At 46.5% G+C, this 18,499-nt stretch overlaps 1 protein-coding gene across 3 annotated transcripts in view; it reads left to right on the top strand.

The window, feature by feature from the left end:
• Positions 1 to 18,499, top strand: part of LOC143959413 (uncharacterized) — a 116,739-nt gene that overhangs the window by 84,851 nt on the left and 13,389 nt on the right. For all 3 annotated transcript variants that reach the window (XM_077468049.1, XM_077468050.1, XM_077468051.1), the window contains one exon: positions 535 to 960. In XM_077468049.1, coding sequence (XP_077324175.1) covers positions 535 to 960 — 426 coding nt within the window. The remainder of the gene's footprint in view (positions 1 to 534; positions 961 to 18,499) is intronic.

Here is an 18,499-nt window from a genome sequence, read left to right as displayed (position 1 = left end):
GGGAGATCTCGTCTTTTCCCTCAGAAGACATCCATCAGAGCTGTAAAGGAACAACCGCGAGTCATGTGACCGGCCTGAAGACAGCTCAAATTCGGTTTTTAGAATGCTCGTTTTTTAAAACGACTTTCATGGTGTGCTATGCCAGCCTCTAATAGAGGGGCTGGCATAGTCTTGTATAAATAGGTAACAAACCCTTTAAATGAAGAAGTGTGGACTTCTCTGATGGATGGAATGGTTATATGGTAAAGGAATGTTCTTTGCATTGCATATTGGCAGGGTATGTGCTTCAGTTAATACAAGGCATATGGGATTTGGATGTGAAGCAAAAGAAGAAATTAAAAGAATTTGCAAACCGTTATGTTTTATAACTAATGATTTTCATTCCTCTTTAGTCTTCAATGGGGCACAACCACTTACATTTTTTTTTTCCTCCATGTTTTAAAATACTTGGTGACATTGAACATTCATTTTGTGAAATGGAAGATCGTCTACAGTTAATTCTCCCGATTTTGTTTCTCCCCCTTGTCATTGTAGATCCCGGAGTAACTCCATTACAAATTCCTGAATGTGATTCTGTGGAGGACGAGGAGCAGGAACCTAGCTGGGCTGGAGCATTGTCAGAAGGGAAAGGTGCTTCTTGGGAATTTGCTTTTGGCAGAATGCAAGGAAGTGCTCCAAAGGACCCACGCAAGTACCAGCATGACCGTTGGAAACTAGAATTCCTAATGGATTACACCCCAAGCAAGGATGGCTTGATCTGTATGGTATGTGGAGTGACCTTAATAAACCCAAAAATAAGCACTGTGAAGATGCACATCCAGCAGAAACATCCGGATACCATTTACTTGAGTGATCAAGAGAAGGCAGTAGTGATTGAAGAGTGGGAGCAAAGACTGAGTGCTAGCAAGAAAGGATCAGGTCACCAAACCGGAGATGATGAAATCTGTATAGAAATAAAAGGTGAGAGAGAGTGCGTGTATAGAGGTACATTATTATTTACTATGTCCCATTCCAGTGAACATATTGTAGCCTTTTTTTTTTTTGTTCTATTCCTGCAAGATTGCACATAGCACATTTTGTAAAGCCCCTATGTGTTTTCTGTGGCTTTTCCAGAAGATTTCCCAGCTGCTGTGCAGGACACTATATTCTCTGACATCGGTTTTAGCGCCTTTGGCTGCCCAGCCCAGAGATGAGAGCAAGAACACAGGGAGGAATATGTAGGGAAAGAGACACAGCCTGTTCTATTGCATGCTTCCAGATGCTGGCAAATAATTGAATTGTTTTCTACAGAGAACTTTCTTTGTGAGAATGTATTACTTTCGTTTAGATGGTGGCACCACCCTCATCACCTTCCTCTAATTAAAAGTAAGAAACTGGCATATGAATAATGCAAAAGGTAACACAGATCAGCATGTATGCATTGAAAACAAAAGGTTGCACTTAAATTCTAACCTAAATACTCCTAAATAGATAAATATTGAGATCATAAATGTAATATCATGATCTAGTGTATAGCATATATAAACTCCAATAGTGACAACAAAAGTGACAAAACTTTCTTGAAGTAATAAAAATGGTTGATAATCAATAATGAAATAACGTCCAAAGAAGATTATCCAAAAAATGTCCAGTAAATAGTGCAGTGTTTAGTAACAGTTCGGAATATAGTGACATCCACAGTAGAAGTGACTTTACTTGGTGAATCCCGCCACCATATGAATTGTGCGCTTACCAGCTCGCAGATAATTGGTGCCTGTAGCTATTGCCCAGCCAGGGCCTTTTCCTCAAGGATTTCTGGAACCGATCCGATTGTCCTGTCTATGGAGGCTCTCCTGGTCAGGACTGTAAAACCACGGATCTTCTGCTACCAACCATTATGTTACACAAATCTGTGATATATTGTGGCTCAGAGAGAAAAGTAAACAAAAAATGGCCATAGGTGGAACCCGCTGGGTATTTAATGTAAAACTGAACACCCTAGGCGTATAAAAACAAGATATAAAAACTTCAAATAGGTAAAAAATTGCGGCCGGCTGTCTGCAGTACACAAGCCCGTGCTAAACAACGGGACGTAGCATGCGGTGACATCAGTACGTTGCTCCTCCCCATACATGCACAATTTGTTTTTACCTAGGTGATCTGAGTAGTCAAAACCAGGTACCCCCCCCCCCCAAACAAAATAAAAAATCATGCCCCCTTTTGTGTGAATTTCCGCTTTAATCCAGTAACTGGTAAAGTCAAAGTACCAGATGCTTTTATTCTTTATTTATTTTTTATTTTTTTCAGATGTAATTGCAACTTTGCTCAATGCAAAATCCAAATATTAGTGCTGGCTATTTTGTTTCATTTTAAGAAGGTAATTGTACATTGCTTAAAGTGAACCTAAAGTGATTGCAGAGCTATAGGTCTGAATCAGTAGGTAGTGCATCAGACCTCTGCATTGAGAGCAAGGATCCTTTTCTACAGTATGTTGGCATAGAACAGGCTTTTTTTAAACCGCTTTGAAAGGGACATCTACACTGATAGGGGACTGATTATCAGTGTCCAGATTATTAATGCAGTCCCAAAAGTGCCCTCCAGTGCTGCCAATCGGTGCCTCCTCATCAGTGTTGCCTATCAGTGCGACCTCATCAGCACACATCAGGGAATGAGAATAATTACCTGTTTGCAAAATTTTAAAACCAACTATGAAAGTTTTTTTTATTTCTTCAAACATTTTTTTTTTTTATTTCGCAAAAAATAAAAACCCAGTGGTGGAATACCACCAAACAAGCTCTATTTGTGCAGAAAAAAATTATACAAATGTAATTGGGGTACAGTGCTGCATTACGCACAATTGTCATTAAAAGTGTGACAGCTCTGAAAATTGGCCTGGGCAGGAAGGGAGTAAAAGTGGCCAGTAGGTGGTTAAAGAGCTGGCAATATATTACGCTTTTGGTTTTGTTTATTACCACTTTAAATTGTAGGTTCAGTTGGGCTGTAACCACTTGCCGACCATAAGTGTGTGTGTGTGTGTGTGTGTATGTATAAGGCCTATCATTCCTTGTAATAGGAATAAAAGAGGTAAAAAATAAAATAAAGGGACAATATAAACATAAAAGTTAAATAATAATAATCATTAAAAATGTAAAGCTCCCCCATCCCTCTGTGCCCGCGTGCAAAACGAATGCATATGCAAGTCACGCACGCATATGAAAATAGTACCGTATATACTCGAGTATAGGCCGACCCGAATATAAGCCGAGGCCCCCAATTTACCCCCAAAAAACTGGAAAACTTATTGACTCGTGTATAAGCCGAGGGTGAGACATGGCTGTCCATCCCTGTGTGTGTGTCCGTCCATCCCTGTGTGTCCATCCATCCCTGTGTGTGTGTCCGTCCATCCATCCCTGTGTGTGTATCCATCCATCCATCCATCCATCCCTGTGTGTGTGTGTGTGTGTGTGTGTGTGTATTCATCCATCCATCCATCCCTGTGTGTGTGTGTGTGTGTGTGTATCCATCCATCCATCCATCCCTGTGTGTGTGTGTGTGTGTATCCATCCATCCATCCATCCCTGTGTGTGTGTGTGTGTGTGTGTGTCCGTGCAGCCTTGTGTGTGTGTGTGTGTGTGTGTGTGTGTGTGTGTGTGTGTGTGTCCGTGCAGCCTTGTGTGTGTGTCCAGCCTACCTGTGTCCCAAGCCTCCGTCCCGAGCCGCCGTCGTCCCGAGCCTCCTCCGACCCGTGCCGTGCCTCCTCCGTCCCGTGCCTCCTCCGTCCCGTGCCGTGCCTCCTCCTTCCCGTGCCTCCTCCGTCCCGTGCCGTGCCTCCTCCGTCCCGTGCCTCCTCCGTCCCGTGCCGTGCCGATGGATCGCCGCTCTTCTCGGCGGCCATTCTACAATTCAAAATTCCGCCTCCGCCTGTGATAGGCGGAACACTCAATTTCCCAGCAGCCTGTGTTCCGCCTATCACGGACATCCTCTCATACTCGTCCGTAGTATGAGAATGAGCGGATGTCCGTGATAGGTGGAACACTGACTGCTGGGAAATTCAGTGTTCCGCCTATCACAGGCGGAGGCGGAGAAGGAGGCGCGGCTTTTAAATTTTAATGTCCGCCGTCTGTCTGCTCGATACGCTGATCGAGCAGTCAGACAGCGGTGACTCGAGTATAAGCCGAGGGGGCACTTTCAGCCTCAAAAAAGAGGCTGAAAATCTCGGCTTATACTCGAGTATATACGGTATTCTAACTACACATGTGAGGTATCACCGTGAATGTTGGAGCAGGAGCAATAATTCTCCATTTTAAAGCATAACATGTTGTGTATCTATTAACTCGGCATAACGCCATCTCTCCTTTGTTTTTTTTTGTTTTGTTTTTTATTAAAGTAAAATTTTTTCAAATAAATAGCGTTTGCAAAACCGCAGAGCAAATACCGCGTGACAAAAAATTTGCAGTGATCGCCTTTTTATTCCCTAGGGTTTCTGCTTAAAAAAAATGTATGTTTTGAGGGTTATAAGTAGTTTTCTAGCAAAAAATACTGGTTTAAACTTGTAAACAAAAAGTGGTTAAAGCAGTCTGAGACAATGTAGATTTTGTACCATTGTGGTTTAGGGAAAATTCTTAGAGCTAGTAGTTTCAGATAAAGGCCGGGTTCAAAAGGGCTGAAATACTGTAAGCATGTGTAGGGCCGTGTTTACCTGCATGTGAATGCACAAGTGTTCCATGCAGGCAATACTAGTAATGTCTATTGAGACACATCGGCTGCATGGACACAGCCGCTGTGTCCCAATATGACATTTGTTTGTTTCATGTTAAGTGCAGAGCCGAGCAGAGCTGTCAAAAGAAAGGAAAAAAGCTCAGCCGGAAAATGTTTATCAACAGCAAAAATGAGAGACAAAGTATCTCTTGGTTCTTTTAGACCCCTTTCACACTCGCAGTGTGGCCGCGTTGGTGGTAAAGCTCGGCTAGTTTTAGCAGTGCTTTAGTGGCAGTTAAAGGGTTAAACGTGCCTGAAAAGCGTGTTGCAGGCTCTTCGGCAGCGGTGCCTATTCATTTCAAGGGGCGGGGGAGGAGCGGTGTATACACCACTCCAAAGATGCTGCTTTCAGGACTTTTCTTGTTCAATACTTTTATTGAAAATTTTTCATCAATTAACAAAACAATGGAGTAATAAATATCCCAAACCGGGAGCCAACATAGCCCTTCAGTAGGGTTTATCAAAAACAAAATTTAAGAAGATAACAGCGATGTTAATTTAAAACTTTCAGGACTTTTCTAATGTCCTGCAAGTGCATCGATCCAGTGTGAAAGCACTCAGGTTCTCATACTGGAGCTGCAGGGGAGGCATTTTTCAGGCACTTTACAGGTGCTATTTTTAGCCCTTTAGTACCCGAAATATGCCTCCAGTGTGAAAGGGGTCTTGGATCAAAGGAATGAACTTCCGTCTGTAAATGAGGTCAGTTTAACCGCTTAAAGACTAAACTTTTTTCTTTATTTTCAAGATGATACAGTGTTAACAGTCAAAAGCAGATGACAGTGGTTATAATAAAAAACAGAAATGTGTAACAGATGTTAAATGTTATATCAGCAGTGTAGAATATCGATTCCTCCGGTTGTGCACTCTGTAGAATACATGTAAGTGTGAAACTGTGTGACGGATCTGTCCGTGTGCTAAACCGGGGAGGCTTCCAGACTGTTACCTTAACCCTTTCATGACTAAGCCCATTTCTGACATTTGGTGTTTACAAGTTAAAATCCGTATTTTTTGCAAGAAAATTACTTAGAACCCCCAAACGTTTCATATTTATATTATTTATATATAAATATTTTTTTTAGCAGATAATCTATAGAATAAAATGGCGATTTGTTGCAATATTTTATGTCGCATGGTATTTGTGCAGCGGTGTTTTAAATGCAACTTTTTGGGAAAGGGGACACGTTCATGAATTTTAAAAACCAAAACAGTAAAGTTAGCCCAATTTTTTTGTATAATGTGAAAGATGATGTTATGCCGAGTAAATAGATACCAAACATGTCACGCTTTATAATTGCAAGCACTCGTGGAATGGCGACAAACTACAGTACCATAAAAATTTCCATAGGCAACGCTTTAAAAATGTTTTACGGTTACCAGGTTAGAGTTACAGAGGAGGTCTAGTGCTAGACTGACAATCACGGCGATGTCTCACATGTGTAATTTGAACACCGTTTACATATGCAGGCACAACTTCCGTATGCGTTTTCTTTGCTGCGCAAGCTCACGGGGGTGCTTTAAAAAAAGTTTTTCTTAATTATTAAATTTTATATAATTAAGTTGTTTTAAAAAACAAATTTTTTTGATCATTTTTATTGCTGTCACAAGGAATATAAACATCCCTTGTGACAGGTACTCTTTTTATGGAGGGAATGGGGGGTCTAAAAGACCTCCAATCCCTCCTTTGCACTTCAAAGTATTCAGATCGCTGAAAACGGCGATTCTGAACACTATTTCTTTTTAAAACCGGCGCCATTGGCAGCTGAGTACACCGGAAGTGTCGTTGTGATGTCACTTCCGTGTTTACATTCAGGAGCTGTTTCCAGCTTCGTTCCAGTCTGTCTCTAGGCGCCGGAAGTGGCGCATCTCAGATCGGAACTCCCGGTGGAGGCCCGGTAAGAGCGGCGGGAGGGGGGGGGGGATGTCCCCTCCCACTCCTCCTGTATAACAGCCGACCGGCTTTTAGTCGCATCGGTTGTTATACCTGGAAAGCCCATCGCCGGCTCTAAAAAAAAAAAACTGTATTGGGATGATGCATGTGCGAGTACGCACATCTGCATACGCTCGGCGGGAAGGGGTTAATAACCCACTATAGCTAGTATAGTACTCCCTGGATGGGGGGGGGGTGTAAGGGAGGGTAGGTAAGAAGGGGGGGGAGGAAAATTAAGACGGTAGACGGTGCCCCCCGACTAGGGTGTAAATCGAGCCTCAGGGATTAATCAGGCTGTGAAACCTTTCAGAGGTATGCTTCGGTGTAGATGTAATGTTGCTATGGTCGCCATGTCTCCTGAAAAGACTCCTCCCTACCGTAAAATGTGGTAGTGAGAGCCCTCGTTCCCTCTTCCACACCATAATGCCAGCAAAGACTGGGGACTTGCGGGAAGAATCAGTGCTGAGTAGTAGGCACTCTATACCATCGAGTCATAATTTTATAGCAGGTCTCTTGGACTCTGGTGGCTATGGATGACTTCTGGGCAAAGTATAGGATCTTCTCCCTCTGTGAGTCATTGAATCACAGTCCTACATCTGCTTCCCACGGAGGAAGGGGGAGATAAACCCTTCTGCTGGTGAGATCAGGGAGTAGTATATTGGAGATAGACAGTGACGGATCGGTTCTCTACGGTGGCAGATTTGTTCCAGTTCCGTGAGCTGACATGATATGCCCGGGTTCAGCTGGATGATTAAAAAAAAAAAAAAATCTGCTCTCTAATTTTCTGTTTGCCTGAAAAACTTGGGTCTGGTCCTGGGCACAACCCAGCAAAAGTCTTTTCTCTTTGGTTCATTGATGGACACAGTTCCAGTAATCTTGACCATAGGGTTATTATGCCACCTTCAGGAGAGGTCTAGGCAGAACATGTAATACATGTGAAAAACAGAACTTTACAGTTCCGCCCAGGGGGCGGTCCCTCTGGTAATAACCCCTCAGCCTGCTTCCTGCAGCTCAGTTTTTTTCTGCCTAGTGAAGGAGAAGGACCTAGGATCCCCGCGGGACCATCTGTCCTGGGAATGTCTGGATTTTTGCCTTTTGCGCAAGATTTTAAGATCCTGTGATCTGCTATCAACAGCCGGCTGGGTGACAGGCTGGATAATCTAGATCCTTGTAGTCTCCCCAGCCTGGCCATTGAGCTTGTGCAGACCCTAGCTATGCGCTGGGTCGGCCACGACATGCCCCTCAGGCTCCAGGGGCAGCCGATGAGCGCAACGCCCTGGGGCACACATATAACTGGACTACCAATGTCATTGTCACAGTACTGCTGGGGAGTGGGTTTGTGATGGGATATCCCTTGCTAGTCTGGATGGTAAGTACAGCTCTTCCTGCCTCTGCGGTATTGAGCAGCTGTCCATTCCCTGGGAGGTCTATTAGGGGGTCCCTCTCTTCTCTTCCTGTCCCTATTCCCCCCCCCCATGGGGGATGCTGCATGGCTGGGCTGCTGAGCGGTGTGTGTACCTGAGCCAGGGGTCCTCCGGGGGGGCTCTAACCCTGGATTGGGGGCTGCACTGGTTGTCTGTCCCTGGGTGTTTGTGGTCTCTCCGCTGGTGTCTGGAGGCTCTGCATGTGCTGTCGTCATAGTGCTGTTCTGCTGCCATTATCTCTGTTCATTCGCGGTGTACAGTTTCTTGTCGGCCATGTTCTGTCTCTCTCTGTGGAAAGCATGGTCGGCGGCCATTTTCCCTGTGATTGTCCCTTATACAGGGTGGCCGGTGGCCATTTTGTTATAGCTCAGCGCGGTTTTTATCCTCAGCGCTGGTCCCTGTCAGAACAGCACGTTTTTTTTGTTGTTGCTCTGAACACCTGGGAGCTGACACTGGACACAGGCACCTGTAACAGAACAGTGCAGCACTCTGTCCGGGCGGTGAGTCCTGCGGTGGGGGCCCCTCAGTCTGCAGCAGCTAGGAGGGTGGGATTGTGCACCTATCCGAAGTCCCCAAGGTGGGCAGACAGGATGGGTCAGCATGGCTTCAGAAACTAGTGTTTCTTCCCTAGAACTCCCTGCAATTGCAACCGGCTACAAACAGTGCGGTGCCTTTGGACGCTTTGTCGGTGGTCCTTGAAACGTTCGTTGCCAGGGTGGAGGCGGTGTGTGGGCGCAAAGGTGGTAAAAAAGGCACCTGCTCCCCGTCCTCCGGAGAGAGCTCTGACTCTGGCGGCCCCTGCTGTGATGTGTCAGAGGACGCTGACTAGGACCGATTGGACAGTGACAAAGCGCAAGACAAAGAGCTAGTTGGAGCACTTATCACAGCTGTGCATGATACCCTGAAAATTCAGGACACAGCAGGATCCTCTGCTGAAGTAGCGGTCCCCTTTGGGTCCCGTAAGCCAGCCCGTATACCTAAGGTGTTTTCGTATCTGACTTATTTCGATAATTCATATACAAGGAATAGGGAAGCCCGCAGTGGACCTTCTTGGTCCCCAAAAGAATGGCTGTACGTTACCCCTTTGAGGAGAGCCTTCTTAAAAAATGGTCGGCTTCTCCGGTCGTGGACCCCCTAGTATCTCTCTCCCCCCCCTCTTGGTGGTTCCTCCCCATACTGCTGGAAAGTCCTTTATAACAGACTTAAAGTGGTTGTAATCCCTAGTCATGAAATTTGACCTAAGCACATATATATGTAGTGTTTACTTATCTCTCTCCAAAACTCTAGGTTTGGTTTCTCTCTGGTGCTTCGCTCCTCTGTTATCAGCAGAGTCACTTCTGACAAGTTCTCTGACACATGAGAGAACTCAGCTGAAAATTTTTGTCGGAGAGGGAGATTAGCAGGGAGCATGTCTATTCAGACTACAGCTCTGCATATTCCTTCATTCCTCTGCCTATGTGGTGGGGGGGAGGGGGGGTCTTTCCTCGAATCATCTCACACAGTGTAAGCTCAGACTCTCCTGCCACTACTGAAAGGAAGAAAGCTTTCTAACGTGATCTGCACTTTCCAAACGCGTAGAAGGGGGAAGATAGCAGATATATAAGTAAAACGTATGTAGGGAGATTTGTTTAGTCTCGATGTATCATTTGAGGCTATTCACTTCACTGGGTATATGTGAGGGTTTACAACTACTTTAAGTCTATCAGGCTAGGAAGGAGTGTTCCAATTGACAGTTTAAGGATTATGATTAAGAGGAGAAATCAAGCTCTCCATCAACATCCTGGATCTCACGCTCCATCACAGTGTCATATATCAGTCATCAAGGGGGTTTGACTTGAGGTAAGAAAACCAGATTTTCTCGTGGAAAGAAGCTTTCTGAGGTGCACATCCCGAGAATGACAATTAGCAGGTGGATTATCCCAATGACCATCACTTGGGGAGTACAACTGGGGGAATCCATAGTGGAGAAGGATTTGGGTGTTTTGGTAGATCATAAGCTTAATCATAGCATTCAATGCCAATCTGCAGTTTCCAAAGTGAGCAAAGTCCTTTTTTGTATTAAGAGAGGTATGGACTCCAGAGAGAGAGATTATAATTTTTCCCCTGTAAAAATCACTAGTAAGACCTTATCTGGAATGTGCAGTTCAGTTTTGGGCACCAGTTCTCAATAAGTATATCGGGGAGAAAGTGCAGAGAAGGGCAACCAAACTGATAAGAGGCATGAAGAAGCTCAGCTATGGGGGAAAGATTAGAGGAACTGATTAAGAGGGAATATGATGAACATGTACAAATACATAAGGTGTACATATAGTGAACTTGGTTTTGAGTTATTCACTTTAAGGTCATCACAGAGGACAAGGGGGCACTCTTTGCATCTTGAGGAAAAGATATTTAATCTCTAAATACAGAAAGGTTTCTTCACAGTAAGAGTTGTGAAAATGTGGAAAGGACTTCCTCCAGAGGTGGATCTGGTCTGCTCAGTAGATTGCTCTAACCACGTGCCGCCCAACCACCGCCAAATGAGGGATGGTGCGGGTCTCGCCCTGGGCAGATGTCATATGACGGCGTGTGCCGTTCGTGGCCACCCCATGTTGCTAGGACATGGCTTGACCAAAATCTCTGTAAAAAGCTGCTGACACAGCTCTTTAACCACCTCAGTACAGTGCAGTTACACCCCCTTCCTGACCAGACCAATTTTCAGCTTTCAGCGCTCTCACACTTTGAATGACAATTACTCAGTCATCCAACACAGTATCCATATGAAACTTGCGTCCTTTTTTCCACACAAATAGAGCTTTCTTTTAGTGGTATTTAATCACTAGTGGGTTTTTTATTTTTTGTGCTATAAATAAAATAAAACGTAAATCTTGTGAAAAAAATGCCTTTTTCTTCGTTTCTGTCATAAATTTTTGCTAATTAGTAATTTTTCTTCATAAATTTGGGCCAAAATTTATACTGCTACATATCTTTGGTAAAAATAACCCACATTAGTATATATTATTTGGTCTTTGTGAAAGTTATAGAGTCTACAATCTATGGTGCCAATCACTGAAAATTCATCACTTCTGATCAGGCCTTCAGTACATCAGGTGTATCTCATTTCTTGAGACTCTAACTAGTCAGGAAAGTACAAATACCCCCCAAATGACCCCTTTTTACAAAGTAGACATCCCAAGGTATTAAGTAAGTAGCATGGTGAGTTTTTTTAAGTTGTCATTTTTTCCCACAATTCTTTGCAAAATGAAGATTTTTTATTTTTTTTTACTAAATTGTCATATTATCAGGTTATTTCTCACACGCAGCATATGTATACAACAAATTACCCCCCAAAATACATTCTGCTACTCTTCCCGAGTACGGCGATACCACATGTGTGAGACTTTTACACAGCCTGGCCACATACAGAGCACCAACATTGATGTAGTACCTTCAGACATTCTACGAGCAAAAATGACGCATCTCATTTCTCAACCACCTATTACACTTTTGAAGGCCCTGGAGTACCAGGACAATGGAATTTCCCATAAAATCACCCCATTTTGGAAAGCTAACACCCCAACGTATAATCTGTGAGGCATAATGAGTCTTTTGAATGGTTCATTTTTTTCCAGAAGTTTTTGGAATATGTGGAAAAAAATTAAAACGCATTTTTTTTTACACAAAATTGTCAATTTATAAGATATTTCTAACACATAGCATGTATATAGCAAAAATTACACCCCAAAATACATTCTGCTACTCTTCCCGAGTACGGCGATACCACGTGTGTGAGACTTTTACACAGCCTGGCCACATACAGAGCACTAACATTGATGTAGTACCTTCAGACGTTCTATGAGCAAAAATTACGCATCTCATTTCTCAACCACCTATTACACTTTTGAAGGCCCTGGAGTACCAGCACAATGGAATTTCCCCAAAAATTACCCCATTTTGGAAAGCAAACACCCCAACGTATAATCTGTGAGGCATAATGAGTCTTTTGAACGGTTCATTTTTTTCCAGAAGTTTTTGGAATATGTGGAAAAAAATTAAAACGCATTTTTTTTTTACACAAAATTGTCAATTTATAAGATATTTCTAACACATAACATGTATATAGCAAAAATTACACCCCAAAATACATTCTGCTACTCCTCCCGAGTATGGCGATACCACATGTGTAGGACTTTTACACAGCCTGGCCACATAGATGGGCCAAACATTGAAGTAGTACGTTCAGGCGTTCTAGGAGCATAAATGACACATCTTATTTCATTCCTACCCATCACACTTTTGAAGGTCCTGGACCACCAGGACAGTGAAATTACCCACAAAATGACCCCATTTTGGAAAGTAAACACCCCAACGTATATTCTATGAGACATGGGCTGCAAATAGGTACTCGGGTACTCTGATGGGCTGGAGATAGGTACTCGGGTACTCAGGTGGACTGTGACAGGTACTCGGGTACTCTGATTGCCTGGTGACAGGTACTCGGGTACTCTGATTGCCTGGTGACAGGTACTCGGGTACTCTGATGGCCTGGTGACAGGTACTCGAGTACTCTGATGGCCTGGTGACAGGTACTCGGGTACTCTGATGGCCTGGTGACAGGTACTCGGGTACTCTGATGGCCTGGTGACAGGTACTGGGGTACTCTGATGGCCTGGTGACAGGTACTCGGGTACTCTGATGGCCTGGTGACAGGTACTCGGGTACTCTGATGGCCTGGTGACAGGTACTCGGGTACTCTGATGGCCTGGTGACAGGTACTCGGGTACTCTGATGGCCTGGTGACAAGTACTCAGGTACTCTGATGGCCTGGTGACAGGTACTCTGATGGTTTGGTGACTGGTATTTGGGTACTCTGAAGGGCGGTGACAGGTACTCAGATGAACTGTGACAGGTACTCGGGTACTCAGATGGGCTGTGACAGGTACTCGGTACTCTAATGGACTGTGACAGGTACTCGGTACTCTAATGGACTGTGACAGGTACTCGGTACTCTAATGGACTGTGACAGGTACTCGGTACTCTAATGGACTGTGACAGGTACTCGGGTACCCTGATGGGCCGTGACAGGTACTCGGGTACCCTGATGGGCCGTGACAGGTACTCGGGTACCCTGATGGGCCGTGACAGGTACTCGGGTACCCTGATGGGCCGTGACAGGTACTCGGGGATCCTGATGGGCCGTGACAGGTACTGGGGTACTCTGATGTGCCGTGACAAGTACTCGGGTACTCTGATGTGCCGTGACAGGTACTCGGGTACTCTGATGTGCCGTGACAGGTACTCGGGTACTCTGATGTGCCGTGACAGGTACTCGGGTACTCTGATGGGCCGGGACAGGTACTCGGGTACTCTGATGGGCCGGGACAGGTACTCGGGTACTCAGATGAACTGTGACAGGTACTCGGGTACTCAGATGGGCTGGGACAGGTACTCGGGTACTCTGATGGGCTGGGACAGGTACTCGGGTACTCTGATGGGCTGGGACAGGTACTTGGGTACTCTGATGGGCTGGGACAGGTACTCGGGTACTCTGATGGGCTGGGACAGGTACTCGGGTACTCTGATGGGCTGGGACAGGTACTCTGATGGGCTGGGACAGGTACTCGGGTACTCTGATGGGCTGGGACAGGTACTCGGGTACTCTGATGGGCTGGGACAGGTACTCGGGTACTCTGATGGGCTGGGACAGGTACTCGGGTACTCTGATGGGCTGGGACAGGTACTCAAATACTCTGATGGACTGTGACAGGTACTCTGATGGACTGTGATTGACAGGTACTATGAGGGGTGGTGACAGGTCCTCTTTATTGGGGGGGGGGGGGGCAATCAGTATGTTTGGTGTACACTGTATGCGGTAACGAGATGTTACCGCAATCTCCTCCTCACACACGATCGGTGTGTGAGGAGGAGAACCCGGTAACATCCCGTTACCGCGGTTTGTTTACATTTTAGTGATCGGCTGTGAAAGGATCACAGCCGATCACGTGGGTAAACAGCCAGCCAATGGCTGTTTACCAGTGTCGGTGACGAGCAGTGTTCCCGGGGAATCGCGATCGCGCGCATGCGCCGTGCACGTAGGGGGTGTGACCATCTGTGATCGGCCGTGACTTCATCACGGCCGATCACGTGGTAAACAGCCATAACGAATGGCTGTTCACCCCCTTCGGTGGCGAGCGGTGTCTCCGTGACACGCCGCCACCGAAGAAACAGGGATGCGCGCGCACGATCGCGCGCATCCCTGTTTAAACGGGAGGCCGTCATATGACGGCCTCCCGCCACAATAGCTGCGCCGCCTGGCCGTCATTTGACGGCCGGCGGTCAGCAACTAGTTAACCATGTGATCGGCTGTGTCAAATGACAGCCAGTCACATGTAAATACAGGAAGTGCCGGTAATCGGCTCCCCTCGCCTCACACTGACAGTGTGCGGCGAGGAGAGCCGATCAGCGGCATCTCCTCGAAGGGGAGATATAATCGGGGCACTGATCATCAGTGCCCTGATTACAGTAAAGCCCCATGTGTGCCATCAATCAGTGCCCATCAGTGACACAAAGCAGTGCCCATTAATGGTGCCCATCGGTGCCTGCTCATCAGTGCTGCCTATCAGTGTGGCATAATAGTGCCTCCTCATCAGTACCGCCTGATCCGTGCCCATAAGTGCCACCTAAAGAAAGCTTGTTCGTGTGAAGAAAATGATTAAAAATTTGGGTAGAGTGTTGCATGACCGTGCAATTGTCATTCAAAGTGCGACAACGCTGAAAACTGAAAAATGGCCTGTGCAGGAAGGGGGTGAATGGGGCCTTGTATTGAGATGATTAAAGACCTGGATTTTTTTCTAGGTGTACATAATATAAGTGGGTACTAACATTTATAGGTAAAGTTGATCATCGGAATATTCGATTGCCTCTTGGATCAGGAAGGGATTTTATTCCCTTTTGTTGTAGCAAATTGGATCATGCTTTGCTAGGGGTTTTGCCTTCCTCTGTATCAACTGTGGGTAGAGAATTGTGTATATGGGGATTGTAATTTTTTTTTGGGGGGGGGGATTGAACTAGATGGTCTTTTTTCAACCTAACTATGTAATTTGGAAAAGAAAATGCACATATATTTCAGTGTATGATGGGGGTAGACATCAAAGGCTCAGACATGTGAAAACGGATGTGTACAATCTTTATTGCTCCTATTGAATGTTGATTCCTTTACTGTTGGGGATCTATATATCTTTGATGTACTGCTCTGTATACTACTAATGTGTCTTTAAAAAAAAAAAAAACGATGTAACTTGGACCAAGAGGAAAAGTCTCTTCATCCGGATGTGTTCAATCTAATATACCAAAGATGGGCTATTCTGGTTGTGGACATGTTCTGGCCTCCATATTCACCAGGCTACCTTTGTTGCTGGAATCAGGAATCCTCTAGCTCTAATCTCTGATTCCCTAATAATTCCTTGGTTTTAGGTCAGGCTAATTTACTTTCCTTTCAGTGCAAATTCTGCCTATTCTGCTCTACAAAATAGAGCAAGAGACAAAAGATGTGAATCTAATTGCACAAAACTGACCCAGAAGAACCTGTTAGGCTTCATGCACACGAGACGCAGATGCAAACGCTGCTGGACACATGTTGAAACCGGCGTTTAGAAACGCGCGTTTTGCCGCGATTTTTACCGCGATTTAGCGGCGTTTTACCGCGTTTGCGTCTAGAAGCGTTTAGTTAAGCTAACATTATAGACCCTCCCCAGCTCAAAAATTAACTATTTCAGCAATTTTGTGAGACCAGAGTGAGTAGCAGCAGCTGTGAGAGCTGCAGTGTACTTGTATTTAGCGTGTCACTTGCCACGGCACCTGCCACAAGTTGTGGATTGTCCACTTGCCACGTGACTTGCCACATCACCTGCCACGTCACTTGCCATGTCATCTGCCACAAGTTGTGGATTGTCCAACTGCCACGTCACCTGCCACAAGTTGTGGATTGTCCACTTGCCACGTGACTTGCCACATCACCTGCCACGTCACTTGCCACGTCACCTGCCACAAGTTTTGGATTGTCCACTTGCCACGTCACTTGCCACAAGTTGGGGATTGTCCACTTGCCACGTCACCTGCCACGTCACTTGCCACGTCACCTGCCACAAGTTTTGGATTGTCCACTTGCCACATCACTTGCCACGTCACTTGCCACAAGATGTGGATTGTCCACTTGTCACATCACCTGCCACATCACTTGCCACATCACCTGCCACGTCACCTGCCACAAGTTGTGGATTGTCCACTTGCCACGTCACTTGCCACATCACCTGCCACGTCACTTGCCACGAGATGTGGATTGTCCACTTGCCACGTCACTTGCCACGTCACCTGCCACGTCACTTGCCACGTCACCTGCCACAAGTTTTGGATTGTCCACTTGCCACGTCACTTGCCACGTCAGCTGCCACGTCACTTGCCACAAGATGTGGATTGTCCACTTGCCACATCACCTGCCACATCACTTGCCACATCACCTGCCACGTCACCTGCCACAAGTTGTGGATTGTCCACTTGCCACGTCACTTGCCACATCACCTGCCACGTCACTTGCCATGTCATCTGCCACAAGTTGTGGATTGTCCAACTGCCACGTCACCTGCCACAAGTTGTGGATTGTCCACTTGCCACGTGACTTGCCACATCACCTGCCACGTCACCTGCCACAAGTTTTGGATTGTCCACTTGCCACGTCACTTGCCACGTCACTTGCCACAAGTTGGGGATTGTCCACTTGCCACATCACCTGCCACGTCACCTGTCATAAGTTGTGGATTGTCCACTTGCCACGTCACTTGCCACATCACCTGCCACATCACTTGCCACGAGATGTGGATTGTCCACTTGCCACATCACTTGCCACGTCACCTGCCACGTCACTTGCCACGTCACCTGCCACAAGTTTTGGATTGTCCACTTGCCACGTCAGCTGCCACGTCACTTGCCACAAGATGTGGATTGTCCACTTGTCACATCACCTGCCACATCACTTGCCACATCACCTGCCACGTCACCTGCCATAAGTTGTGGATTGTCCACTTGCCACGTCACTTGCCACATCACCTGCCACGTCACTTGCCACGAGATGTGGATTGTCCACTTGCCACGTCACTTGCCACGTCACCTGCCACGTCACTTGCCACGTCACCTGCCACAAGTTTTGGATTGTCCACTTGCCACGTCACTTGCCACGTCAGCTGCCACGTCACTTGCCACAAGATGTGGATTGTCCACTTGTCACATCACCTGCCACATCACTTGCCACATCACCTGCCACGTCACCTGCCACAAGTTGTGGATTGCCCACTTGCCACGTCACTTGCCACATCACCTGCCACGTCACTTGCCACGAGATGTGGATTGTCCACTTGCCACGTCACTTGCCACGTCACCTGCCACGTCACCTGCCACAAGTTTTGGATTGTCCACTTTCCACGTCACTTGCCACGTCGCTTGCCACGTCAGCTGCCACGTCACTTGCCACAAGATGTGGATTGTCCACTTGTCACATCACCTGCCACATCACTTGCCACATCACCTGCCACGTCACCTGCCACAAGTTGTGGATTGTCCACTTGCCACGTCACTTGCCACATCACCTGCCACGTCACTTGCCACGAGATGTGGATTGTCCACTTGCCACGTCACCTGCCACGTCACTTGCCACGTCACCTGCCACAAGTTTTGGATTGTCCACTTGCCACGTCACTTGCCACGTCAGCTGCCACGTCACTTGCCACAAGATGTGGATTGTCCACTTGTCACATCACCTGCCACATCACTTGCCACACACCTGCCACGTCACCTGCCACAAGTTGTGGATTGTCCACTTGCCACGTCACTTGCCACATCACCTGCCACGTCACTTGCCACGAGATGTGGATTGTCCACTTGCCACGTCACTTGCCACGTCACCTGCCACGTCACTTGCCACGTCACCTGCCACAAGTTTTGGATTGTCCACTTGCCACGTCACTTGCCACGTCAGCTGCCACGTCACTTGCCACAAGATGTGGATTGTCCACTTGTCACATCACCTGCCACATCACTTGCCACATCACCTGCCACGTCACCTGCCACAAGTTTTGGATTGTCCACTTGCCACGTCAGCTGCCACGTCACTTGCCACAAGATGTGGATTGTCCACTTGTCACATCACCTGCCACATCACTTGCCACATCACCTGCCACGTCACCTGCCATAAGTTGTGGATTGTCCACTTGCCACGTCACTTGCCACATCACCTGCCACGTCACTTGCCACGAGATGTGGATTGTCCACTTGCCACGTCACTTGCCACGTCACCTGCCACGTCACTTGCCACGTCACCTGCCACAAGTTTTGGATTGTCCACTTGCCACGTCACTTGCCACGTCAGCTGCCACGTCACTTG

Source organism: Lithobates pipiens, unplaced genomic scaffold (assembly GCF_037356315.1).
Source record: "Lithobates pipiens isolate NorthernLeopardFrog02 unplaced genomic scaffold, aLitPip1_a1.2 Scaffold_74, whole genome shotgun sequence".
NCBI classification, from domain to species: domain Eukaryota; kingdom Metazoa; phylum Chordata; class Amphibia; order Anura; family Ranidae; genus Lithobates; species Lithobates pipiens.
Note: the sequence above shows the minus strand (reverse complement) of the source record. Positions and strands in the feature narration are given on the sequence as shown.